This window comes from Cupressus sempervirens, chromosome 7 (assembly GCF_028749045.1).
Source record: "Cupressus sempervirens isolate cs-2001-9-10 chromosome 7, ASM2874904v1, whole genome shotgun sequence".
In the NCBI taxonomy this organism is placed as follows: Eukaryota; Viridiplantae; Streptophyta; class Pinopsida; order Cupressales; family Cupressaceae; genus Cupressus; species Cupressus sempervirens.
Window position 1 is genome coordinate 194,493,719 of NC_143124.1, and position 20,435 is coordinate 194,514,153.

Genomic DNA, 20,435 nt, shown 5'->3' on the forward strand with positions numbered 1-20,435 from the left:
AAGCTGAGAGAAAAAATTTGAATAGTAGCTAGGAGAGACTTGTCTAAGACCATCTAGAAGATGGAAGTGTTGAGATGACATTCGTAGGCTAAGGGAGAAAGAAAGAAGAGAAAGAGACAAAGAAAGTTTGACAAAGAGATAGCAGAATTGAGGCCAGAAGTGAGAAGATTGAAGATTGAACTTAGAATTCCAAGACATGAATAAAGGATTTGAGGCTTTTGAAGATGCAAAGGAGGACTTCATAGATGAAGACACAAATATGAAAACCAAAGCATGAAGAAGAAATGGAGATGGTAGACACTCCAAAATTTGAATATGGCAAGATAGCATGTGTGCAGTAGGTTGCTCATATGAGTATCAGACATGAGATGAAAGAAAAGAAGGAATACGAGTTCCTTGAGAAGGACCAAGTGTGAAGGGTTGAAGTGTGAAAGTGATGCAGGAGCCTCGAGCATGGTTTTGAGTGCCCCCTTTGCTCGCGAGCTTAAGGTTATGTTTGGGGCATATCAGTGGACCTTTTCCCATGTTCACCTAATGATTGGATGGATCGTGTTTGAGTTAGAGCTCTTTTGGTGGCTATTGGTAATGTGTTCTTTATTTGTTGAGCAGACTTTGGAGATTGATCTTGTGATCTTCGACAATTGGGAGTTAGCTTACGCAATTTTGGATCTGTGGATGGCATGTGGACCTATATCTAAGGTTGCATATTATTATCATATGAATTAGTTATGTTTACACCATAATAACGAGAATCGCCCAAAAATCGCCTGAATCGGCGATTTCGTGACCCGATTCATGCTGGGCAATTTTTTTTGAATCATGAATTGGTATCGCCGATTTCTGGGCCATGAATCGCCGATTCAGGCAATTCATGTAAAAATCGCCAAAATCGCCTTAAAAAATCGACTATGAATCACCCGCGGCATGTAAAAATGGAAGTTGAAATTTTTAAAAAAATCACTTTTTTTTTCACTTTGTTTTTGACCTATTCTCTTTGTTATAACCCTAAAGGGCCTTCTATTTGTGAAGCATGAGTAGAAGAGAGGAAAAGTGAGAGAGAAGAAGAGAAAAGAAAAGCCATAGGTTTCCAACCGGCAAGAAGGAGGAGCACCAAAGAGATCAGCAGGCCATTTGGGGAGCCCATCAATTGCTTTGGGAGCATTAAGGAGCCAATATCAACACTCGTCAACTCATTTGCAAGAGGTAAGTGCTTTTTTTTTTCTTGCATGTTAGTGTATTATGCATTTTTTGTTAAATTTTTAGTGTATTATGCGTTTTTTGTTAAATTTCTATAGTTTTCAAGAATTTTAGTGTAAATCTTGAATGCTCTTTATTTTTACTAAGTTGCAAGCTAGGGTTTGTTGTTTTCTAATTTTTATTAGCTTCAAACTTTGATATTTTACATAAAATTTTTTATTGCAGCAGCCTTTGCTCTCATTTTTCGCAAATTCCAATCGGTAAAAAAGATGAATGTTGGAAATATAATGAAGAGTTTCCTGGAAGAACCAAATATCAAACAAAATGCATGTTTTGTAAAGAAAAAATAACTTCCGGGGTTATTTATAGATTGAAATTCCACATTGCTGCTATACCTAGACATGATGTTACAGTTTGCACTCACCAAACTCCTGAGGCAAAATGCACTTGCTTAATGGCATTAGAAAAAATTGAAAAAGAAAAAGAAAATAGGAAAATGCAAGTTGAAGGGTTAAGGGGTATTGGCTCCCATGTTCCCGCATCCGCAGCCGCATCCACATCTGCATCTGCATCAGCTTCCGCATCTGTAGGTTGTGTTGGAGAGGGTTCTTCTAGGCCTCCTTTTTATCCTAGTTCTTCTGCTCGTGCTAGTGCTAGTGCTAGTCGGTCACATACTGAGACGGAGTCCCACACCAACCTATTGCAGCCTAGAGTGCGAAAAAACAGAATGGATAGTTACTTTGTGCCCCGCACTACTCCTGGTTCCCAACCCACGCTTGAGGGCATGGGTTTGAACAAGGAGATTCACGATGCTGCCAGAAAGGAGATATGAAAATTTTGGTACTTTTGCAACATTCCATTTATTGCAGCCAAGTAATTGATTCTTTTTTCTTTGTTTTCTTTAAAGCTAAAATTAAAAGTAAAAGTAAAACTTTAATTATATCTACTTGTTTTATAATTTGAGTCTTTGACATCTAAACTTTTATTTGTGACAGGGCTCCTTATTGGCAGAATATGATAGATGCGGTTGCTATTTGTGGTCCGGGGTTTAAAGCCCCAACTGAGGCTGAGTTGAGCGGATACCTCCTGGATGAGATGGTAGAGGACATGAGGGTTGACCTCGAGGAGAATCGAAAGGAATGGATTGCAAAGGGTTGCACCATCATGACTGATGGTTGGACCGATAGGAGGATTAGAGCACTCCTCAATTTTCTTGTATCCTGTGGAGGTGATTGATCATTCTACTTTCCTACATACATTGTAAATTTTGATTTGTTGAATGCTAATTCGTTAATGATCCATTTAATATTATAATTCGTTGTTTTGTTACTTGTAGGATATACCATGTTCATAAAATCCATTGATGCTTCCGCACATGTGAAAAATGCCACATATTTATGTGAGGCTATTGAGGAAGTTATAGCAGAGGTGGGAGAACAAAATGTGATCCAGGTGGTGACGGATAATGCAGCAAATTATGTTGTAGCAAGTAAACTTTTAACTTTGCAAGTTTTGAAAATAAATTTATTTGAATTTTGAAATTTGAGTTTCTAATTGACTTAAAATTGTTGTAGGTAAACTTTTGATGGAGAGGCACCCCACCATATTTTGGTCCCCTTGTGCGGCACACTGCATTGACCTCATGTTGGAGGAAATTGGCAAACTTGAGTTTGTCAAGTCATGTGTGGAAAGGGCAAAAAATATATGCAAATTCATTTATAATCATGCATTTGTCCTTAGCACAATGAGGAAGTACACAAAAGGCAAGGAGTTAGCTCGCCCAGGTATCACGAGGTTTGCCTCGAATTTCATCACCTTGCAGTCCTTGTTGACATCAAGGGATGGATTGAGGAGCATGTTTGTTGGGCAGGAGTGGATTTGCTCTTCTTATGCTACGACCATTGTAGGGTTAGATGTGGCGGATTGCATATTTGATGAGGATGGTTTTTGGAAACCTGCTAGAGAAATCCTTAAGGTAAATTTATTGCAATTTAACATTTAGTATTTTTCTTTTACTTTAAGTAATATTATTTTATATTTAAGTTTTGACTCAAATTTTTTGTTTTACTTTATATATAGGTCACTGAGCCCCTTGTAGCTTTGCTACGAACTGCTGATGGGGAGAAGCCCTCTATGGGCTACATTTATGAGGGCATGGATAGGGCCAAGGAGGCCATCAGAGCTCAATATGCAGGAGTGCAGGAGAGGTATGGCCCTATTTGGGACATCATTGATAGGAGATGGTAGAATCAGCTCCATCGACCCATCCACGCAGCAGCTTACTATTTGAATCCAGCATTTCATTTCCGTCCTGAGTTCAAGGCGGATGCGGAGGTTCTCACTAGCTTATACACAGTGATTCAGAGATTGAGTAGCGATGAAAATAGCGCTGCTGCGATTGTTGAGCTAGACCAGTTCAACAATAAGGAGGGGCCACTTTTCTCTGGCAGGATGGCCATAAATGCTCAGACAACACTATAGCCAGGTAAAAATTAAATAATATATTCAATGTTCATGAATCTAGATTCTAAACTTAAAGTTGATTATATAATGCATTAATTTTAGAGTTGTAATTTGTAAATGAGACTAATTGTTTTTATTTTTTCCTTATTTCAGATAGATGGTGGCAAATGTTTGGGGCCACAACCCCAAACCTTCAAAAAATTGCCATCCGCATTCTGAGTCAGCCGAGCAGCGCTTCTAGATGTGAGCGCAGTTGGTCCATGTTCGAGCACATCCACTCGAAGAGGAGAAACAGGTTGACAGTGCAGACGTTGAATGATCTTGTCTTTGTTCATTACAACCTTCGTCTTAGGATTAGACAGATTTTGGGCGCTGACTCCTCTCCGATCATTCTAGAGGAGATTGATCCAGAATCAGAGTGGATCACAGAGACCGTGGACCCAGTCTTCACTGAGGAAGACCGCGCGTGGGTTGACCAGGTGGATGTAGAGGCTGAGGCTGTGGCTAGGGCAGAGGAGGCAACTAGAGCACGTTCAAGCATTGGTAGACGCACACTCGCACGCACAGACGTAGGCCCTAGCGACATTATTCATGAGCCCATTGCCCATGCAGGGGACATGGCTCGGCAGTCCTCTAGAACCTACCTTACACACCTTTCTCATAGGCAAATTGGATACTCAGAGGCTGAGGTTGAGGCTGCAGCAGAGCTAGAGGATGATGATGAGGATGATGAGGCTTGAGCTGGAGCCTTGTTTTTATATTTTGTTTACACTGTATAGATATTGATAGTGATACTGAATCACTGATAGACATATGTTTCAAACTTTCATGGATCTTCATCTTAGATTTATACATACATTTATGATTTGATGTCTTATAGATCTTCATGATTTCATCTTACTGATTCTATGATTTGAATCATTATGATCATTTGATTTTTATTTACTTCAGCTAGCATACAATTTACATTTTAGTACATAATAATAACATAGTTACGTATGTGATGGATTTTATGTTTCATGTTTATGTATGTTAGATTCTATTTGATGATGTTATAGTGTTTTTAAGTTATATTCAATAAAGGGTGCATGAAATAAGTCTTAAATTGTTAAAATCTTTACATTTAAAGGGTTTTTTCAAATTTGCCGATTCATCGCCGATTCACCGGCGATTCACCCCCGATTCACGATTCGATTCGGCCGTGCCGATTCCGATACGATTCCGATTCACGTTACTATGGTTTACACACTTGGGGCCTGTCCTAAGTGTTTATTTAAATGTGATCTTCTAGGCTGACTTGTGGCTTGTGACGTATAAGTATAAAGTCTTGTGATATCCAGAGTCATTAGTAGTCAGCACGGAGTAGCTAGTAGCATCCCGAGGGATGATAGCTAAGAGATGGAAGCTCGCATATGAGTTTTGAGTTGTTTGTAAATGGTCATAAGTGGGAAGGCCTTACAGCCCAAAATGTTGGATGTTAATCTTATGATTATAATATATGAAAGACTATTACAAGTAATCTGAATCTCTGTGTAATTGTTTATTTTCTGTAGTGTGGTTATTTGCTAGGGGCTTGGTCACCTTCATCAGGACACACCTGACCTTGCATTGCATAAGATGGTATCAAAGCAGATTTTCAATCTTGTGAGGACTATGTTGTGGGTTGATCGAGTGTCGAGCCCTAGGTTTCTTTGTTGTGAGGTGACAGATCATGGTTCTAGCTTGCAATTGTGGAGGACTCGCAGATGGATTGTTTTGGTTGTGAAACCTTGATGTGAGAGATGAAGTTTTTCTTGGGTGAACAGATCGCTGAATCGAGGTAGGTTGCAAAGATGGACAACAGATTGCCGACTGTGAAGCAATTGGAGTCTTGCAATCAGATTGCCGATGTGAGGTAGTTGCTCTTTGAGAGTAACCTGATGGACAAGTTGGGTTATTTTTGGAATAAATTCAATACGACAATTGAAGAGATGAGGAAATGTTGTTTGAGTTGGCATCTGCCCATCATGAATAGAGTTGTCCAGTTGGTTAGAAAGATTGTTCAAAAAAGAAGACAATTTGTTGTTAAAGATGAGGTAATGTTTGAAGAAGTGCGTAATGACTTCACTAAGGTTAATGAGGTATGTGTTGGTTTTCATGAGCAGATGGATGGATCTGACATGGAAACCACAGAGCATCCAATTGTGGACAATGAGATTGTTGAGGGTTTTATTAGTGTTGATAATTTACATGTTGCTGATGTGGATATGGATGTTACTACTGTTGTGGATTTGGATTTAGATATTGCTGATGTAGATTTACTTGTTGCTTATATCATTGAAGATTTACATGTTGCTGTTGTCATGGATTTGAGTTTGCCTATTGTTCCTGACCTGGTTTGGGATTGTCATGATGTTATTGACATTGATTTCATGTTTGAGGATGTTAGTATTTCTGGTTTTGATCAGTTGCAGAGATTGTAGAGAAACCTATTGGGTCCCTAAGATTCCTAAGACTTTGATGATTAAATGGATGAACTAGAGATGTCGGATTTCCAGATGTATTCTTTTGTCTTCGTAGAATTGAAAACTTTTGGTGAAGATAAAGTTGACTTCAGATATTTCTTTTGGCATCAAAGTGTGGCACAGACTTTTCTATTTACCTTGGGAGTCTGATACAAGAGCATTGAGCATGGTTTTGAGTAGATCCTATGTCTGCAAGGTTAGGTTTATGTTTGAGGAATATTAGTGAACCTTTTCCTATGTTTGCATCATGATTGGATTGATAATGTTGGAGTTAGAGATCTTTTGGTGGCCGCTGGTAACGTGTTCTTTATTTTCTGGGAAGACCTTGGAGATTGTTCTTGCAATCTCAAATCGTTGGGAGTTAGCTTATTGAATCTTGGATCTGGATTGGTGGATGGCGTGTGGACCTATATCAAGGTGACATAGTATTATTTTATCATATTAGTTATGTTTGTACACTTGGGACCTGTCCCAAGTGTTTATTTAAATGTAATCTTCCAGGGCGACTTGTGGCTTGCAAGGTGTAAGTATAGAGTCTTGTGATGTTTAGAGCCAACAATAGTAAGCATGAAGTAGCTAGGGGCATTCTGAGGGATGACAGCTAGGATGTGGAAGCTCACATATGCATTTTGAGTTGTTTCTAAATGGCTGTAACCGAGAAGGCCTTATAGCTCAGCATGTTGGATGTAAATCTTATAATTACAATATACAAAAGAATGTTACAATTGATCCGAACCTTTATGTAATTGTTTATTTCCTGTTGTGTGGTTATTTGCTGGGGTATTGGTTACCTCTATTAGAGGTACACCCAGCCTTTGACTGTGTCAAAAAGAGAGAATAAGATTTTAGATGGAGGACATGTACAAGCCAAAGGTCAAGCTAAAGGCATCTATATGTTTGTCTAATGTTTTGTTTTGCAGGTGTATCCGAGGGACTTGGAATTTTTTTAAAATCCCGGGAGTATGGTAAAGGGGCACCTCAGACACAAGGAGTCACCATAAAGTGCACTTAAAGAATCTTGAAGAATATTGAGTCTATAAGGTCTATATGACCATTTTATATTGTAATCACGGCTAATAAGGCCTTTTGGAGTCATATTGTTCATTTGTATAATCCAAATTGCTATGTTGCTCGCAAACTGTGCCTAATAGGCTATGTAAGGGCTCAAGAGAGTAGAATAGGGGTTGATTAAAAAATTATGTCTATAAGGTCCTTGAATGACTACTTTGATTTAATGGGAATGTTGCTTGCATCCTGGATGCAAAAGAGCTAAAAGATGTTTATTTGACAACTAAAAGTCGTCAAGATAACAACATTAGTTTAAGGCCTAACCAAAGTTGGTTGGGTTGGTAGTTGAGGGAGTTGGCAACGGTTTCTAGGAAGGGAAAGGCTCTATAGACATTTGTATTGATCCAAAATATGGTATGGTACCCGAAGATCCAAGTCTGATTCCAATAAAGATTGAAACTGTTGCTGTCCAATTAAAAACAGTCTATTGCAGACTTTGCTTGTGATAAATCGATTGATATTTTGTTCTGAAACCTATTGTTTTTGAGGTTGACGTTTATCCTTGAATGTTTGTCTTTTGCATCACCAGTTTTCATTGAGTATTTGCCAAGATATTCAAATTTTGGTGTAAACTGTCCAAACTCTTGTTCTGTTCAGATTTGAACTGTATGATTTTTGTGTTTATAACTTTATCATGATGAGAACGATGTCCATTTGATGATCTACTTATTGTAGATGGTAGGGCATTTAATATTCTTAGTTTTAGGTTTTGTGCACCCAATGCTACATTAACAAATATATAAGGATTTTTCTGTAGATTGTCAAAACCCTCATCTTGAGTATCCAGTGAGAAAAAGAAATGTAGATCTATATTATTTAACATGTACCAAAGCCCCAGAAAGGGTGTAATGGAGGATAACCATTTATTTTATTTATATATGGTTCATGTAAAGAATCATTCATCAAATAGAACGTGGATCCAATAATAAGAATGTCTGAATTTCTGTCTCAGATTGGTTTCGCTATTGAAGATTGGTCTAGTCTGGGAGTTTCAACAGTAAAAAGCATTTGTATGAGAATTGATGGATTAGGGGTGAGTAATGAAGGTGTCTTAACTCTTAAGTAATTGGGAACAAAGGAGCGCTTAATTTAAGGTTGGTGGCTGTCTCTACAAAGGAGTTTCAGACATGGTTGTCTAAATGTTGGACAGAATTAAGGTTTGGGTATTCAGTGTTTGGGCAGTATATGGTCAAGGGATTGAATAGGGTAATGTGCATTGGGATAAAAGCCTTTAGAAGGGAGAAAGGGTCAGAATACAAAGGTCAGAATTTGATCCAAGATAAGGATCTATAGGGAGATGTATTGTGGATTTGTTTGTAAGAGGGACAGTCACATTGAGTTGCCAATAGGAATTGTACATTGAGAATGTCATTGGTAGGATCAAAGAAAGTGAGAGATCCTATTTGGGATTTGCAAAGGATAAGGTTTGGTTTCTGGCATAGAGAGTGGTGGCATGAGGAGTATGAAATCAGAGATTATCAGATTTCGATCAGATTTGGGAATGTGATCAGATCAGAGATTTTGTGATCAGTGGAGTTGTTGAGTCTATGAGTAGTTGTTTGTTGAGTAAATGCATAATGCATTGGTACGAGGATTTGAGAGTAGGCTTAATGCTTGACGCCTGACCATTGAAGGTCATTTGGGAGAAGCAAGAGTTGTGACAGCGTTTGTGATCGGATTTGTGGATCTATAGGTTGATCCTATGATTATGATATTGGGATTTGAGATGCTTTGAACGTGTGATCAGAGTTAAGAGTCGAAGCTTGGGGACCTTGGATATTGGTCCAATAGTTGACAGAGTGTGAGATGATCAAGGATGAAGCCTTGAGAAGGTAGGGCTGTTCCAAAACAAAGTAGAAAATGGAAACTTTTCTAGTAAATGCTAGTTAGCCCATAATGCTCTGCATTACAAACCAAGACCGTCCATCTTCAGTCCAAGCCTCATACACTTAATATGAAAGTTGGCGAGAAACATGAGTAATTTTTACATACTGTATCAAAGTTTCGAGTAGAGCTTGCTACACTTAGAAAGAAGGTGGAAGACAAATTGCTAGTCTCAATCACTTAGAGAGATCTTCCTTAGTTTAGGATATTTGACATTAAATTGGACAGTACCGGGAAGGTGTCATTTGAAGAACTTGTTTGCTTCAACACGAAGACTTCATCTTGTCATTACAAGATGACATTGGAGACAAATCATTTATTTTGAGAAAAAATGGTCAAAAGTCTCAAAAGGAACCTCCACAAAAGCATCCACAACACTAGAAAACCCCTTTAAAACATAATCAATGGTGTCATATCTGAAACACCTGCACATATGACACTTACGATGTCTGTATAATGACATTATTCAAGGTGATTCCAGCAAGGAAGAAACATTTAGCGATGGTTATTCTTGATATTTGAGACCACGTTCACCAATTAAATTATAGGGGAGATAGCGAAACCTTATTGGATGGGGCATATAATAAGGATATACCAGATGCAATGAATTGTTGTGTCAATTAGAATGTGGTTCGTCTGTCAAAGCTCATAACTCAATAGAGATATTTGGTCGATTGACTCAGTGGAAAATATATGGCCAACAATAGAAAATTGTTTGACACCTTGATTGATCAACCCGATAATGATTATGCGCTGATAGAAGAGGATAAGGAGTATGTTGAAGGAGGACTTGTGACCGTTTCTCTTGGTCGGGGATGTTGCTCGCTCACAAAGGTGCCATGCATTCCAACTTTCACAATAAAACTCTTATTTATTAGTTAGCGTTTAAAAGAAGTTTAAGGTTAAGTTTGAGACCAAGATTGGAAACAAATCCTATCTAATCTCACCAAACAATATGATCATTGCTTACAAAAATTATCACGGTTTATTTTTTTGCACTAAGCGTAGTGTCATCCTCTACAGTTCCTCTCTCTGTCTCTATGGCATTATAGATATGTGATCTGTTTTCCTACTCCCTCCATCAGTTCAGTTCTAAGGAAACAGTAAGATGTCTTCCTCATCTTTCCCATGCCTTTCCTATTTGTTTTGGATGTCTTACAAGAAAGCATCTGGATCTATTCGATTCAAGTATCTTTCCAGCTAAGGAGCATCTTGAGGTTGTGCATAACTATATATGTGAACCCTTGCTTCCATTCAAGGATGCAATTACTTACAGTGATTTGTGGACAGATTTTGTTGAAAGACTTGGGTGTACTTCGTCATGAGGAAGAGTGAAGCATTTTCACACTTTCAGGGCTTCTACCATCAAGATTTGTATGAGAGAGATACAATCTTTTACTTCTCGTCTACTTAGATCGTGTGGGGGCTTAACCTCTTGAGGAATACTATTGCAAATAGAAATTTTCTAGACCCTATACTCCTCAATAGAATGACATTATAGATCATCACAATATGACTGCCATGGAGATGGCTGGGTGCATATTTTTCTATAGCTAAGTTTAAGGATTAATTTTGGGATAAGACACTATAAAAGTATAGTCATTAAGAGTTTTACATGTTACATCTTAGAGTATTTGGGTGTACTGCATATATGCATGTCCCGACCAAGAAGAGGAAGAAAATTGATTTCAAGACACTGCAACGTATCCTTTTGAGATGCAATATTACCTCAAAAACTTATTTCTTTATCATTCCTGAGGCACAAGATATTAAGAGACCATAGCATTCAAAAGGTGGGCATTAATAAGTGAGGTTAGTTTTTCTAGCAAGTATTTCAAATACTTTTCCCTTTAAAAGTGAAAATAGATTTTGTTTCGTCCAAAATAAACAAATAATATGGTCAAATATAAGTGTTAGAGATAATAGTGGCGTCCTAAAATTCGAACACCTATTATTAGATGTTCAACTGGCCCGATTGTATTCGCTGGAATTTGTCTTGTATACGCTGATCTGCTTTGCTCCAGGCTTATCTAAGAAACTTGCAAGATTTTATTCATATTATTGGGACATTTGCCCCATGGTAGGTGCAACTAAATGTGTGCAAATATTATGTTATTTATAAATAAATAACAATGAAACATTTGTTCAAGAAGCTAAATCTAGTTGATTAAATGCAGTAAAAGCACAAGACAAACTTTTATCGACCATTTCATTGTCCTTCAATTTCAAGGAGCTAATTAGTCTTCTAAATTTTCTGTCAACAACACATTGACTGTTTAGATGACAATTAGGAATATGAGAGTTAAATCTAAAATATGCTAATGCCAGAACCATAAGAGATGAAGATGCAAGATCTGTGCTGATTAATCAAGCTAAGTGTGATGAAAGTATGCTCTGATACCACTTGATTAAGGTACACTCTGATCCCACTTGATGACAGTACAGCTTTGATACCACTGATGAAGTACGGCTCTGATACCACTGACGAAGGGCCACACCACCCTACCAACTCACAACCAAGAATACAACAATAAGGAAACAAAGAGATGACAAAATACTTCCCAAGCAATTTTATTATACTTGACAATCCAATAGCAATTACAATAACATTTCTACAAGATCTCTCAAGATCCAATCCAAACCCAAGCTAGTCCAAATCCGCACTCTGGTAGAAACCTCCAAGATCTCAACTTGTGCTCGCAAGCCACCAAGCAACCTCCTTGTTTCTAAACCGCAACCACTAGCTATTTGTCATGTCCCCATTTTTGGTGACAGTTCGATTTAATTAATTTAATTAATCTGGTTGTCCAAGGACGACTAATTAATTATTTTAATTAAATAAATAAATATTAAAAGATAACTTTATATTTAATAAAGTGACTTGGATTATAAAAATATTTAATAAAGTCACTTGAGGGATAAGATCAAAAATGTTCTAGAAGTCTCTGGAGAGGATGGAGAGAAAAGAATAAATAGGCACCCCGGGGCTCCATTCGAATCAGGCAGTTGTTTATCTCTCTTTTGTTTTCAGATTGTGATTCAATCACGGGTGCATTGTGGAACCTAGGGTTTCTACAATTGTCACAACTGGCCATTGAGAACGATAACTCTCAATTGGTACGCAATTTTGAGGGTGTGAAATATCATCTAAATTATTGCAGATTGGAGATGACATTCAGTCATTTCATTAGGGCGGCTATTTGTGGCTTAGGGCCAAGTTTGGAAGATTGAGTTTTGAGGATCACTTTGAGTATTGAGATTCGAAGATATAATCTATTCACAAGGTTCACAGGATCAGTGGTAGTATTGGACAGAATAGGGAAAAAGGCAAGTTTCCTAGACAATCCTCCCAGCCAGCATTTTCGTATACATGGAAGAAGATTTGAAGGTGATTAATAATCCATTTCAGTTGCAGAGCATGTAAGAGCTTTGACATCCAGTAGGGCGGCCTCCCTCATTATAACGCAATCAACATTAAGACCAGCGTGGTACCGCAAGTTTGAAGTTTGGCGGGTGATTGTATTATACCGGGCAGAGGTTAAAGGTGGAACTCGAGCTGGAGTAGAATCACTCTGCCTAAAGACCACCCACATTCATCGTGGACTGCTGGAGGATAGCATAGCCAGCACTTCAAGTGACCCGTATTGGAAAATCCACACTCCTTCATCAGTCTGAGTGCTTGAAATTCTGTGGCGATATCAAATAAATTTGGGCGCGAATCAGGGCACGAGATACAACTTGGGTGCACCATCACAGATCATGATTACCTACAGCATGTTACAGTTCTACCGTTGGTTCCAATCATAATAACACGGGATTACAGTGATAAGAGGTGCTACATCCGGTGGGTTCAACTTTCAACAATGCGGGCTCCTTAGTAGTGATCGGTTCCAATCACACTTCAGGTTGAGAGACGGCACCACATTCTGTGACAGCTCTGAATCAATCCGATTATCAGACAAGGGAAATGCAAGTTTATGTTCGGAGACCAGTTTTCACAATTGAAGACTCAATATTGTTTCCCACATTGATAGGTGTGTGGCGTGCAAGGTAGTGACCATCACAGCTGGCAGCATTTTAGAGTGTAGGATTACCTTGCACATTCCAGGGCATGCTTTCACATGGAAGCCTGGACGAGACCATCTTGGCTACTATTTGCTCACTGCAATAACATTTTCAGGTTCATGTTAATCCAAATGTCACTTTGTTCATATTGCAGCTGTGATTTGAATAAGAATTGCATACTGTTCACATTTTGATAATGGTATATTACATGAATTGTCCAATTAAGTTTTAGGATTCATTTCATCCTCGTATATTTATGTATTCAAAAATCATTAAGCCCAAAAATTGCAAATGATGATCATATCATTCAATATTTTAAGCTAAAGCCAAGTTAAGCTCATTATAGTGGTTGAGAATTTGCTTGCCAAGTGTTTGACGAAATGTCAAACAGCTGATTAGTGAAACAAATCGGTCTTTGCTTTGAACTATAACTGGTTGGAGGTTATTTCAGTGGTATCAGAGCTTGTTGGCTAACTGTTTGACAAAATGTCAAACCCTTGAAGTTTAAGATTTTTGGTGCTTAAAGAGTCGATAATCCGTTGGGGTTATTTCAGTGGTATCAGAGCGGTTTTCTTGCCATCCTGTGGGGTGAGAACCAAATTACATGAGTGATCAACACTCTACTTCAACCAAGATGGACAGGTACAGCACAAAGTCTCCGAGGACACAATCTTGGACAAGTAATAGACACAGTATGCAGAGCCGGAATTGTGGTAAGGAGAGCTATTCAGACATTTAGCATGAGCTCAGAAAAATCAGACACAACATGTCTGAACTGTTGGTTAAGCACCACCGTATGATTGATAGGCTGTCCGACCCAGCTAAGGTGAATAAGTCAACTGGATTTCGATTTGGCAAATCTTCTCACAAAGCCTTGATTGATACAGTAGGCGATGTTACTAGGAACCTTAATGAGGAGTTCGAGAAACAAGTGTGCAATCGGTCAGAGGCTTCAGTTCGGTCACAGGATGAAGTGGTGAAGGATATTACGCTGATGGATAGTAACTGTCAACTTGATACTTCGATTGAGACAGTTGTATACAGGGTTCCCAAGGGTGATGTCTCAGATATTCAAGGTGGTTTGGTTCCGACAGTCAATGATTACAGTGAAGTGAGTTCAGATGATAATAAGGATGTTGATGATGAGCTACCAGGTAGAGATGAGCAAACACTGAGTATCCATGATTTTTCTGAGAGAGAGTACCAGGCTCAGTTAGATGCTTCGGATGAAACTGGTAGTACTTCACATGATTTGTCCAGCCAGCTGAAGGTAAGAAAAGATAGTATTGTGGCTTCTTTATCTCATCATGACAGGATGCGGGAGATGTTAGAAGAGTACATCCAGATGATTCAATTACAAGGAAGACATAAGGGAGTTCAGGAAAAATCTTCTTGTTGTGACTTACATGCAATTGGTGAAGGAATGGGAACGACGAAGTTGAGCTATTTACATCTTCTATCAGATCATGACCATCTTCTAAGCCTTGCCAAAGACTATTCAGATGCCTTGAGGAGGAAGGAGGAGGAAGTTGTCAAGCTTTCTTGCGAGCTTGAGGACACTCGAGCAACTTTGGCATTACAGGACTAGGAGAGGCATGGAAATGAGCATGGCATGGAGCTAGGCTTAGTTTCATCTTACATGCCTGACATTCAGCTCCCTGCAGTAGAAGGATCATATATGGTAGCTGATAATGTTACGAGTTCATCTTGCATTCACATCCAGGATACAAGGACAATGGCAGACAGGTATGTGAAGTTAGTTGGTATTGGTCACATTACTCAGGTAAGGAGTTTGCTTGAGTTACCAGCTGTTCCTTGTTTACGGATATGGACTCAAGAATGTTTCAGGGGCATTTGGGGTTCAGTTAACTGGAGATCTTTAACACTTAATAGTAGCAATGTTTGTTTGAGTGCTATCATGGATTTGATTAGCAGAATACACGGTGTTGTCTTTCCTTGTGCCAGCAGTTTGTCCAATGTTGGTATTAGTCTTTATACACCGTTGTTGGGTTTGGTTCATATTTTCAGTCAACCATTCTTGTTGGAAGGTGTTGAAAATTTTTAATATTTGGAAGCATGTACAGATGAGTCCCAGGATCGTTTTGGCCTTGATGACATCCGAGAGAATGAAGTGAACAGTTTTGAAGATTCAGCTTCCTTGATAGTTTCTTTAGGTACAGAAGAGCTTGACAGCAGAACTATAGATTTTGACACTCCAGATGAGGATATGAGTTTTGGAAAGGATTCGCAAGATATGGATGACAATATTCTAGAAACCAGTAACCTTGAAGATACTCCTTTAGACAATGTGACAGAGAAGGTTTGTGGAAGACAGTTCAGCCAGAGCCATCATGTGATTAGCCAGTTGAAAGTTAGTGAGCAAGACATTACTATGGCTTGTGAGCACTTTGATACTGCTCGTCAGTTGTTGGCTGTTACTGGTTGGGGTTCTTCTATGACAGATGAGTCCAGCGGTGGTTACTTTTCTTTGGCAGAGATTCATGCCTTGCGTGAAGCTGTTCGGATTTTGAAGCAGGATTATTTACGATTGGTAGCCGATCGTGATCACTTGGTTGAGTGGGGAAGTACAGCCTATGAGGCACTCTTGGATCGTGAAGAGGAGGTGAGTGAGCTTTTCCAGGAGCTCATAGCGACTACTGAGGCTTTAGAGGACATACGACAGGATCTACAAAAGTCGCAGTTTCAGTTGAAGGAGGTGACTGTGGAGTTGGAGCATTTGCGGTCAAACCCAGCCCCAGACCCAGTTCATTTGTCTATTGAGGTAGATGACGGTAAGTACACTCCTACAGTTGCTTTTGAGGAGCTTATTGTTGAGACTGACACACATGTTCAGGGTTTGAAAGAAGTTGGTCTTAATGAGTTTGGGATACCGGTAGAGTCAAGTTTCCAGATTGATTCTTCTCAGATAGTTGATAGTGTGGTACAGCTGAGTATGCCACCCTTACAGGAGGACCAATTGTGGTGTAAAGGGGAGTATGTTAATGTTTCCTCATATAATTTTTACTGCACTGAACCGTTCATGGAATATTTGCTGGATAGTGCATGTGTTCATTTGGACTCGCATAAAGTGACGGAAGGTGTTCTCATCCAAGATACTAGTATTATTTGTAGATTGGTTGAGAAGATTATAGGGGTCCTTTCTACTATGCTACCTCACAGGGATCTCGAGGAAGGGTTTGTTGAGCAGAATGCACGGGATCCTATCCAGCCTACAGTCACTCGGAGTCAGAAAATGGAGCCATCTGTTGATTTCCAGTTCAGTGATGATGAGCTAGCAGCAGAGTTTGGAGGTTCTTACCGGCATTATACGGTAGGGTACGCTCATCATTTTTCTTTTAACACAGAGATAGAAGATTTTATTTCACGCAGATGTAGATTGGCTCCAGTTTCTTACCATCCATTAAGGGATGGATTGGCACCATCTTTTGAAAATAAAATTGGTAGTAGCAAGTTACTCAGCCTGCAGCATCAACACACCTGGAGCAGTTTTTCAGAGATTGGATTTGATGGTAGTGATTCGGGTACCTATGGCTGCTATCATATCTACAGTGCAGTTGGGTGCAGGTGTCATTTTGACAGGGGTTTGAGTTTTGATAGAGTTGATGTTTCAGTTGGCTTGAGTTCCGCAGAATGGTTTCTTCTACTGACATCTACAGTTGGTTTTCAGATGATTTCATCAGAGTTGTCAGTTGTTTGGATGTTGAGTATAGTTTCTCAGATACTGGTATTGATGATTTCTCCACGGGAGTATGATGAGGATTGGGATGACATACAGATTTACATTTGGGACCCAGGCATACTGATTGGTTTATGGTTTAGCCATTGCTTGGGGACAAGCAATTTCAGGAAGGGCGGACTGTCATGTCCCCATTTTTGGTGACAGTTCGATTTAATTAATTTAATTAATCTGGTTGTCCAAGGACGACTAATTAATTATTTTAATTAAATAAATAAATATTAAAAGATAACTTTATATTTAATAAAGTGACTTGGATTATAAAAATATTTAATAAAGTCACTTGAGGGATAAGATCAAAAATGTTCTAGAAGTCTCTGGAGAGGATGGAGAGAAAAGAATAAATAGGCACCCCGGGGCTCCATTCGAATCAGGCAGTTGTTTATCTCTCTTTTGTTTTCAGATTGTGATTCAATCACGGGTGCATTGTGGAACCTAGGGTTTCTACAATTGTCACAACTGGCCATTGAGAACGATAACTCTCAATTGGTACGCAATTTTGAGGGTGTGAAATATCATCTGAATTATTGCAGATTGGAGATGACATTCAGTCATTTCATCAGGGCGGCTATTTGTGGCTTAGGGCCAAGTTTGGAAGATTGAGTTTTGAGGATCACTTTGAGTATTGAGATTCGAAGATATAATCTATTCACAAGGTTCACAGGATCAGTGGTAGTATTGGACAGAATAGGGAAAAAGGCAAGTTTCCTAGACAATCCTCCCAGCCAGCATTTTCGTATACATGGAAGAAGATTTGAAGGTGATTAATAATCCATTTCAGTTGCAGAGCATGTAAGAGCTTTGACATCCGGTAGGGCGGCCTCCCTCATTATAACGCAATCAACATTAAGACCAGCGTGGTACCGCAAGTTTGAAGTTTGGCGAGTGATTGTATTATACCGGGCAGAGGTTAAAGGTGGAACTCGAGCTGGAGTAGAATCACTTTGCCTAAAGACCACCCACATTCATTGTGGACTACCAGAGGATAGCATAGCCAGCACTTCAAGTGACCCGTATTGGCAAATCCACACTCCTTCATCAGTCTGAGTGCTTGAAATTCTGTGGCAATATCAAATAAATCTAGGCGCGAGATACAACTTGGGCGCACCATCACAGATCACGATTACCTACAACATGTTACAGTTCTATCGTTGGTTCCAATCATAATAACACGGGATTACAGTGATAAGAGGTGCTACATCCGGTGGGTTCAACTTTCAACAACACGGGCTCCTTAGTAGTGATCGGTTCCAATCACACTTCAGGTTGAGAGACGGCACCACATTCTGTGACAGCTCTGAATCAATCCGATTATCAGACAAGGGAAATGCAAGTTTATGTTCGGAGACCAGTTTTCACAATTGAAGACTTAATATTGTTTCCCACATTGACAGGTGTGTGGCGTGCAAGGTAGTGACCATCACAGCTGGCAGCATTTTAGAGTGTAGGATTACCTTGCACATTCCAGGGCATGCTTTCACATGGAAGCCTGGACGAGACCATCTTGGCTACTATTTGCTCACTGCAATAACATTTTCAGGTTCATGTTAATCCAAATGTCACTTTGTTCATATTGCAGCTGTGATTTGAATAAGAATTGCATACTGTTCACATTTTGATAATGGTATATTACATGAATTGTCCAATTAAGTTTTAGGATTCATTTCATCCTCGTATATTTATGTATTCAAAAATCATTAAGCCCAAAAATTGCAAACGATGATCATATCATTCAATATTTTAAGCTAAAGCCAAGTTAAGCTCATTATAGTGGTTGAGAATTTGCTTGCCAAGTGTTTGACGAAATGTCAAACAGCTGATTAGTGAAACAAATCGGTCTTTGCTTTGAACTATAACTGGTTGGAGGTTATTTCAGTGGTATCAGAGCTTGTTGGCTAACTGTTTGACAAAATGTCAAACCCTTGAAGTTTAAGATTTTTGGTGCTTAAAGAGTCGATAATCCGTTGTGGTTATTTCACTATTCTCCAACCTTATCCAAGATCCAAGTGTAAACTGCCTCACATTTGGCGCTCTGTCTACACTCACAACTCCACCATAATCCTGCTGTAAACTGCCTCACATTCGGCGCTCTGTCCACAGACTTAGAAAAACTCACTCTTCACTTCCTCTTTCTCTTTCACACCTTGAAGCCTTCCAAGCTTTCCAAGCTTCACCTTCCACAACTTTCACCTTTCCAAGCTACTCCTTCTCGAGCTTCTACTCCTCAAGCTACTCCTTGAGCTTCCACTCCTCAAGCTTCTACTCCTCGAGCTTTATTAGAAATGCTCATATGCCTTGCTTAAATAGGCACTTACCACCCCATGCATGACTTATCCACAACTTTCTAGAATTCCTCCTACACAATATACACAACTTTCTACAATATTCATAACTTTCTAGAATTCTTCTCACACACCTCGATAAATGGAATGACAACTATTTATTTTTTATTTTTTCTATTATGCCACCTATGCACCTCGAAAATAGAAATCCTCCTTTTCTTTCTTTTCTCCTTTTTCCCTTTTTTTTAATTTTTTTATTATTTCTCCTCTAATTTTCGTCACTTTATCTCTCCTCCACAATTTTTTTTTTTTTTTCCCAATAATTTTTCCATGCAAGATGCTCCTGCATCAAAGTGGATTGACAACTCTGAATAATGGTGATAGTACAATTAGATTAGACTAAAACATGCTAATTAAGATATTAAGGGAACTAAGTGAGATGCAATATTAAACTAAGTAAAAATAAAATGGATGTGTAATGTAAATTATTCATAAAATGAATTCTATGAAGATATCAAATTCCATTACTTCAATGCAAATGAAAATTGGCATCTAAATTGACATTAATTCAATGCAACAATGGAAAGTGGATCATAAAAAGACCCTTTTATAGGATTTTCATGGCCGAGGGGTGATGTGTCACCAATGAATGACCAAAATGCAATTGGTTGGAAATGGATTGATAGGATGCAAAATGGAGGTTTTCTCAACCATATGAGGGCAAATGGCATGTGTATGGGCTTATTTGAAGGCATGTGTTTGTAATGTCCTCATTTGTATTAGGTTCCTGATGTTGGCCAGGTCAACTCACCATCGCGACCCTTGTGATTTAACAGTGGAATTTGAGTCTCAATTGTGTGGTTATAGGTTTTCTAGCAGCCTACGGTGTGTTTTGGCTCCATTTGAGGGACCTACTAGTTATAGTAAGTCAATCCGTTAGTTCCAATAAGCTCAGTTGAGTTAGAGGAGTTGGGTGATACTCTTAGTTTTTATTTCAGACTCCGTTTTGAGCTCCAAGAATTTTGGAGGGAGTGTCTATTTATAGTAAGTCACCCCATCAAGTTCATTCATCATATATTATCATCAAGATCACTTTGATGTTGTTAGATTTTGATTCTAATGATTCTTAAGCTATTTTTGCAAGACAGATGAATTATTATTATTATGTCTAAATATGTTGAGGTTGTTATTTTTGTTAATGTTGTTTTTTGATCA

The 20,435-nt window shown here is 38.8% G+C and overlaps 1 protein-coding gene across 1 annotated transcript; it reads left to right on the plus strand.

Annotated features, from left to right (window-relative positions):
* Nucleotides 1-2,378: 2,378 nt before the first annotated feature.
* Nucleotides 2,379-6,122, plus strand: LOC149546162 (uncharacterized). Its single transcript, XM_089793904.1, has 4 exons — nt 2,379-2,686; nt 2,772-3,172; nt 3,277-3,404; nt 5,675-6,122. Exons 1-4 carry the CDS (start codon nt 2,542-2,544, stop codon nt 6,120-6,122), a joined length of 1,122 nt encoding a protein of 373 aa, XP_089650030.1. The 5' UTR covers nt 2,379-2,541.
* Nucleotides 6,123-20,435: the final 14,313 nt, after the last annotated feature.